This window comes from Chrysoperla carnea, chromosome 2 (genome assembly GCF_905475395.1).
Source record: "Chrysoperla carnea chromosome 2, inChrCarn1.1, whole genome shotgun sequence".
NCBI classification, from domain to species: Eukaryota; Metazoa; Arthropoda; class Insecta; order Neuroptera; family Chrysopidae; genus Chrysoperla; species Chrysoperla carnea.
In genome coordinates, this window is record NC_058338.1 from 71,235,589 (window position 1) to 71,244,112 (window position 8,524).

At 30.4% G+C, this 8,524-nt stretch overlaps 1 protein-coding gene across 1 annotated transcript; it reads right to left on the minus strand.

Annotated features, from left to right (window-relative positions):
• Positions 1-8,524, minus strand: LOC123293970 (activin receptor type-2A). The gene is made up of 8 exons (XM_044874988.1): positions 8,376-8,524; positions 6,711-6,919; positions 6,396-6,558; positions 5,133-5,275; positions 4,906-5,064; positions 3,811-4,221; positions 2,189-2,458; positions 1-619 (listed from the first exon to the last, which is right to left on the minus strand). Exons 1-8 carry the CDS (start codon positions 8,437-8,439, stop codon positions 440-442), a joined length of 1,599 nt encoding a protein of 532 aa, XP_044730923.1. The 5' UTR covers positions 8,440-8,524; the 3' UTR covers positions 1-439.

Genomic DNA, 8,524 nt, shown 5'->3' on the forward strand with positions numbered 1-8,524 from the left:
ACAATTTTCTTATTTTGGCTAGTTTTATGCTTGTTACATATTTTAATTGAGACAATTTCAATGAACGCGTAAAAAATCGGGTCTTATTGCAGGATCACCTTAAATATATAAATTCAGAACAATGAAAATTAAAGAGTTTTTCCTTCAATCAATAAAGTACTAAATATAAAATTTTAAATTAAAAAAAAAAAAAAGTTATGTTAAGATAAAGTAAGCGCGCATTAGGACGGGGTAAATCAGATCAGATTATGTAAACTTGTATTGATTTAGACAATGCAATTCGTCTCAAATCGGACTACATCGACCTAATGTACGCTTATCTTCAACCGTAATAGTGCAGTAAATTACAGGTACGTATCATAATGTTATTAAAACATGGTTGAACAGGAGTATTTGTGTTTTAGGTATTCGGAATGTCGAGATCTAAATAAATGTGATTTCACGCTAACATAGCAACATTTAATGTATCGGTTTGTTGTTGTTGAACATCAGATATTCGAAGTGTACCAGAAAATCTACTTTGCATTGCTATCCGTTCCATTACACATGATGCAGATAATCGTGCTTCTGCATCGTGATCCCAACATTCTTCCATTGTATCGCATAGCATTGACATGCCCTAAAATCATACATTTTTAGTGTTAAAAATAGCGAACTATTAAGCAACTGTTTAATCTTCCGGCCTCAAATCCCCTCAATATGCTTAATAAATTATTCTTTTGAATGTCGAAATTGATGATCCCAACAAAGTTTTCAGTCTTTATAATATTGAATTTTTACGTGGGATAATCTCAAAATCAATAAAAATAATAATGAATCGCAAGGGAATTTTAAATAAATAGCTTGATTTTTTTTATATGAAGTTGGGCTAAGAAAGTTTTAGGCGGGGTTGCCCGATTATTTAAATAAATAAATGACTTCAAAAGTAGGCATATTTAACATTGGTTTTATGATAAAACCGTAGATGGATGATATGTTTTCATAGCATTCTCCAAAAGTAGGTGGTGGAAAAAAAAAAAACTATTTCAATAAAAGTTAAAACCTTAATAAATTATTAAAAACAAACAAACTCGTTGTGCCCGACTAATCAACGATGTATAAGCACGGTAGTGGGGACACAAACTTAAAAAATATATTTTTTCAATTTTGGTGGTGACTTATGTTATAACTTAACAATATAAGACGAAAAGTAAGAATAAAATTTTTCGATATTCGGAGTAATTTTCAAAATATCGAAAATTGAAAATTTGGTTTCATTATTTAGCTTTCGATATTTCGAAAACCAAGGCACTTATTTTTAGTCTACATCGTAGACTAAAAATAAGAATAAAATTTAGAAATGTAGACTTTACATTAATAGGGACGAAGAGATAGAGGCGTGTTCTGCTCGTGATATGTAGCCTTTCCAATTTTGTTATCATTATGTAAAGGGGGTGTGAAAATTACACTATTTAATTAAAACTCCAAACTTATCAGTTCTTACATTATTATTAACAGATGTGCATAAATTGTATCTCCTTCACCCTAATTTAAGAAATGTCAAAAGAAAAATTATGATTTTTTTAATTTCTTTTTTTCACTCCTTAGACAAGACCTGGTCATCCGCCCACATCAATTATCACTTCTTAGGTGACGTAAATTATATGGGAAAAAGTACGGACATATTACATGTCATGAGCAGATTTTCACCTTCACCCTCACATCCTCCGCCCCCACATCAGTGATTTTATCCGCCATTATCAGAACACGTCTCTATCTCTTAGTCTTTTAAAGATACAACAAAATTCAAAGTTGAAAATAAGGAACAAAAAATTTCAACTCTAAATCTAAAATTGCCTTGGTGCTCGTAATACCTAAAACATTTATGAGTAATGAAAGATAAAAGATTTTCTGAGAGAGGAAGACAACAAAAGAGCGATATTCTTGAGAAACTGTGCCAATCAAAAAACCCTCTAAACAGTTAAAACGCCTAAAGACACATCCCGAAGCTGGCTTTTATGAGATTGCGTGTCTTTATCAGGTAGCTCTCCAAATTGCAATCAGATCTTATTCTTCATAAAAGAAAACTTTGTTTAATCTAGACAAAAATTAATTAACAGCCGATGGGGAAGTATATTATCTTAGGTTATGGTATAATAAATCCGTCTAGCTTATTCAGTCATTATGTTAAAGAAAATTAATGTCTTACTGGATGCATTCTCCATTCTGATTTTATTGTTGGCCGCACTTTTCTTTGTACAACAGCTTCTTGCATATCTTCAAGTGTTGGAAGTTGGCCGACTTCCTCTTCTAAAGGTAAATGATATTCTTTGAGAGTTGCCGAGGTGACTGTACATCTTGATGCCAATTCCCATAACACTAAACCGCATGCATACATATCTATTCGCAAAAATGAATCCCTTGTGAAATTAATAGCTCCTTCTAACACTTCTGGTGCCATATATCTTCGTGTACCCACCTACAACGTATGTAATTAATCATATTTAATAAATTTTAATAGGATCTTAAAAGTTATTATGTAAATAAATACATGAAATAAACTGATATAAAATAAATAATAGTTGAAAAAACTAAAAATCCACGCTTTTATAACTAGCTGACCTAAAAAGTAGAAAATAAGTTCGAAAAAAAATGACTAAGAAAAAAGCTTGTGGTGTTTATCGTAAAAATTGCGTTGGGTTTATTGGTAGATATTGGTAAAAGTAAAGTTATTATAAAATACAGTAGAACCTCGATAACTTAAACCTCGGTAAAAACCTCTGTTACTTCAAAAAATACTATGTTCCCTTCCCATCAGAGCCCAAAACCTCTATAACTTAAAATACGCAACCTCTATAACTTAAATAAATAATCTCTGTATAGGCCCTCAGTAACTCATAGAAACATGTACATACCTCTATATTAACTAGGGTACATAGAAACATGTACATACCTCTATATTAACCTTTACCTAACATAGACCCTTGATAACTTAAAACCTCTATAACTTAAAATATTTTGTGTTTCCCTTGGACTTTAACTTATCGAGGTTCTACTGTATCTTAAAAAGTACCCCATGCTTTTTTAAAGATAAAATGAATTTTTTCTTAGTCTTTTTTTTCTTAGAACCATTAGGTGGACTGGTAATTTCGTAGGCTGGCGCATAGATGGCGCTTCTGTGTTAAATCCATATTATTTTTAGATAATCCTAACCTTTAAAAGACATGTGTTCAAATTTGACAGCTGTCGTACTATTAGTCTGTGAGATAAATCATTTTGAGTGAAGCAACTAGCTGTTTCATTAAGACAATGCACCGCCATGTCTCAAATCAATGATAACGATGATAAAATTGCATGAATTGGGCTTCGTATTACTTTCGCATCCACCGTATACTCTTATCTCAGATCTCTAGAGAATGCTCATCGGAAACAGATTTTGCGCCGATGAATAGGTAGGTCATCGCCAAAACCGAAGCCTCGAAATCAAAAAAATGTTTTACTATGTTAGCCTACGAACTTTTCAGCCCAACTGATATTATTTATTTTTGCTTTTTTAGTCTTTAACGATGATAATTAGTGTTAAATCGTTAATCCTGAAGCTTCTGGTCAGGGTAATCGAACTAACTTATTAAATTATTTTCTTGTCATCGGTCCTTGATAAGTGTGCGAAGTTACAACTCAATCCGACGTTTTCAAGTGGATGAAAATCACGGTCAAAGATTTCGTTACATAGATACATAATAAGCTAATAAAAGTGTGTTAAAAATAGTCTTATTTAATAAAAATCATTTGTCATTTGTAAGGATATAAAAAAAAATTAATAAAACTCACTTGACCATGCGTATCACCGCAAGGTTGTCCAGGTTGAAAAATTAAAGCAAGACCAAAATCTGCAATACACGCAGTCAAATCAGATTTGAGTAAGACATTTTTACTCTTAAAATCTCTGTGTGCTACTGCTGGTTTATAACCATCCGATTTACTAGCTTGAATTTCTTCATGTAAAAACATTAAGCCTCTGGACATTGTTTCAGCAATACGGCACAGTTGTGACCATGTTAATACATTTGATTTAAGGAAATCACATAAGGAACCTTTTTCATGGTAAGCAGTAATCAACCAAAATTCTGCATGTAAATTATCGCCACGTTTTTCGGCTCCAATATATTGTAATATATTTGGATGACAACTCATTCTTGGTAACTGAAATATTTCTTGTTCCGATATCCAAGATTGTTTATCCTTAAATTAATAATTTTTATTTTTAATTATACTTTCAATTACATACAAAGTTTTATTTTTCCATTTACAAATTTCGGCAAAGTTGAGAGAAATGAATTTTGTCTATCCTTTCCTTTTATTGAATCTTGCAATGTGGTGGAAGTGAGAGTAAACGAATAATCAGCCATGTACTAAAGTTTTCACATAGCGGACAAGTTAAAGCTGCTGAATTTAAGGATGTACGAGCACCAAGACAATTTTAAATAACAAGCTTGATTTTTTTAAGTATTAATTTGGATTAAGTTTAAATCAATTCTGAAAATTTAAGGGGGGGGGGGGCGATATTTCGAAAACCAAGGCAGATATCGAAAAATTATATTCTTATTTTTCGTCTAAGTTAAAACAAAATTCACCACCAAAGTTGAAAATAAGGTACAAATAATTTCAACACAAAATCTAAAATTGCCTTGGGGCTCGTACTACCTTAAATATTATTTACCTAATTTTACATATTAGCGAGGAAAAATACTTCAAAGTTACATTCGTTAAACTCTAATAAGTAATTAGGAAAAAGCATTAAATAAAATGCAATGAATTTTACGTACGAAACCAAACGGATACTAGGTTTTAATGCTTTGACTTATTCTCTTCTGTGCGAAAATTTGTAAATAGAATGAAATCAATAATTAAACAAATAGTTTTTACTTGAATTGGGAATATTTTAACTGCTACTTCATCTGTTTTATATTGAGCTTTCCAAACTGCACCATATCGACCTCTAGCTTTCACTTCAATTAATTGAATAGGTCGTACGCCTAATCTTGGTGACGACGGTGCTGTAGGACGACCACCGTCTGTTGGAATCTAATTTCAAACAAAACATCAATGTAATATACATAACAATGGTATAATTTTTGTATCAATTGATGTACCTCCATAAATAAAGTTAAACGATGAGGTCCATAGAACCAATAGACTCCACCGATAAGTATTATGACTGCTAATATTGATATTAGAACGTATACCATAACTATTTTCACTTGCATTTGTTCTTCATATTCTGTTGTATCTATTGCTGCAAAATTATAAGAATACTTGATAATAGAGCTCTCCTTGAATGCAACCAATCTTTTGGAGACTGATATGCATTTTAGTTGCAAATAAAGATATAATTTTCATTCAATATTAAGGGCGGTAAGATTTCTTTGGCAGAATTCCTCTCATAATGAATGAATTCAAGATTTGAGACCTAAGCATTGGTTAAATAATCCTGTACATTTTTACAATTACAAATAACATATTTGTCATCCTCCATGAGAGTTTCTGCTCGAGAGTTCTCGAGACGGGAAAAAAAGCTCAACGCCTCGAAAACTCAAGAAATTATTACCATGCGCTGGGTAACTAAAAAAATGCTCGTATATAACACGTGACGAGTCTAAGTATCAAAAAAAGAATTTCAGTTAGTTGAGTCTACTACGCATAGAACGCTTAATCTTGAAAAATGACTATTAAGCCAACATCAACGGCGAATGAGCGTGTTTTCTCATTATCGAGAAACATTATCACTAAAATAAGAAACCGTCTATCAGATGATGTTGTTAGTATTTCTGAAAGTCTAGTTCGAATTAAAATTTGATTTCTTAGTTGATTATTTTGCGGGTTACTAAAATTATATTGAAAATTATGATTTATTTAATCGAAAGACTGATGTTACATCACAGTTTTTCAAACATTTTAATTATTAACAATTAAAATGTTTATTATATTAAGCAAGTTTTTATAGTTATCTAAATATGTACTATATAATTTTGTTAATTTAATTTAGTTAATTATTTTTTATTTAAATTAAAGACTGTCCTGACTGTCGTACATTTGGCAGCCGAGTATAGTTTGTTTAATTTATTGTTTGTTGTTGATTTGTTAATTAATGTGCAATTTATGCTAACTAAAAATTTATCATTTGATTTTATTGATCTATCAGTCTAATTAGTAAGTAATAAAGCAAAAATTTGAAAATTACATCGTATTCTATTAAAAATTTCAAAATTTTTCGAGTAACTTGGGAATTTTGGTCGAGAAATAAAAAAGGTCGAAAAACAGAAACTTTACCATTCATACACACACCACATGTGCGATCAGCGAAGATTCCCAAAGTATAGAAGTGATTTCATTAAGAGTTAATACTTTATACTTACTGATACCGAGTTTTGGAGGTTCCGTAGGTGATGGATCCCATGTAAAATTTTGATTACACATATCACCTTCACAACAACAAAATAGGTAACTCTTATTTGGCGACTGTGATTTTTCCACACATTCCGTCTTGTTATAACATTCAAAACTATTTAAAAAACAACCCTAAAAATAATTAATTTTGTAAATATTTTATTTAGTCGCTTTTCCGATCAAGTCTTGTACAACGATATCAATCATGGATTTAATATTCAACTATTAACGGAAAAAATAAAGGAGAAAAAAAAAAAACGTTTTCTTTCAATGCCTGTACTTACTTTCAACTTAATTGTACGTTTTCCATCACTTTCCAAATGCCATACAACAAAACAATGATTTCGTTTTCCAGATTCATGTGGACTACATTCCTGTTTTTCATTACATCCTTGTCCAGAACCATTAACGCAAGTTGTTTCATTGTAATATTCACAATGGGTAGTTACAGGTACTCCACTTTTTGAATTTGTTATTATGGAACTATTGGCACCTATGAATAAAAGACTTTCTAATTATAAAGTAATTGATAAACTATTTTGAAACTACTAAATACTAAGAATCTACAGTATCCGTAAAGCAAAATAGACACGTATATACAGATATAAGGTTATAAAGGGGAGCGCGCATGGAAGTTTTTAAACAAACATATAAAATTAATTTTCTAAGTATGCAAAAAATTAAAGTCCGTTGATATTAACATTTGCACAGATATTCAAATGTATGAAAGTCTAATTCATATAGTTTCTGAAGAAAGGGAAAATTTTAATAAAAATTAACAGCAAGCCTTGAAGCTCACACACAATAGTCAAAGAATATTGAAAGGACAGAAACAGGATACTGAAGAGAAAGCTCACAGCAGATGGTATGCCACAGATATTTCTTCTTTATTATAGTAGTAATTAAAGACTGAAATTCAAAATATTGTACAGCAATTTTTACAGTAAATTTTCGTTTTTAAGCAATTTTATCAATTTCAAAAATGAAGAAGTTCAAAATAGAGCAAGTATGTTAGTAACAATGTATTCTGGTGATTTAGAAAAGTGCTTTTTTGATTAATGTATTTGACAGCGACAGTTCAAATCGGAGAGCCGCCCGCGATATTACAGGTTCTAAGAAATAAAGAACTTAATGTGCCAGCTGCGCTTCAATAAAAACACTTCTGTAGGGTAAATTAGATAAGCGAAAAGTTTCAAACAAGCAATAGGAATGAGTAAACTGAATTTTTTCGGCAGTGGTATCAAAGTGTGTGTACAATTTTATAGAAAATTATATTAATTAAATTAAATATAAAAACACGCAGGCATGCAAATGGCAGTTATGAAAAAAAGCCAATTAAGGCCAAGAGTAAAACTTAAATTATTTGAGCTCGTGGGATTCATCAAAAGCATTCACATTGAAATAAGTGTGATTTTTTAACAAGAGTATAACTATAAAATTAAATTTATAAGTTTTAAAACAGTAAAAAAATTTGGCAGAAATCACATTTTTTTATTAACTTTCATAGAATCTTTTCATTACATAGATTTTAAGCGTTCGTTTCTTGGACTACGATTTGTTTATTAATGTATCTTACTGATGGCAGCGGAATGGAATAAATTTGGTACTCTGGTAACAATATCAACGGACAGTAAACAAAATACGTTACACTCCGTAAGCATGCAGAGGTGGTACAGAATTTATCACTTTTGATTAAAATTCATTAACTTTTATTAATTTTATAACAAGAAATACTTCCATTGAGAGAACTTTATAATTAACATCATTAACAGTTTTTATTTCATAGCCTCCTGCTATCTCGTAATATTATTAATAATTACAGTCTCAAATATTACTTAGAATAACTTCCTTACGAAATTTTTCGAGTACATAATAATCGAATAATATATGTACATATTTTGAATACATCTAAAAGCAAACTTATCATAAAATGTTATCAAGGGATTTACCAATAGTCAATAGAAGTAAAATAGTCAAAGAAATAATCCAAAACATAACAATTTTGAAATTCATCGTTAAAAAACACCCAAAATTAAGTCATGAATTCAACATTCACGATTAACCTATTTGAATATAACATATAATATTAAACTAAAAA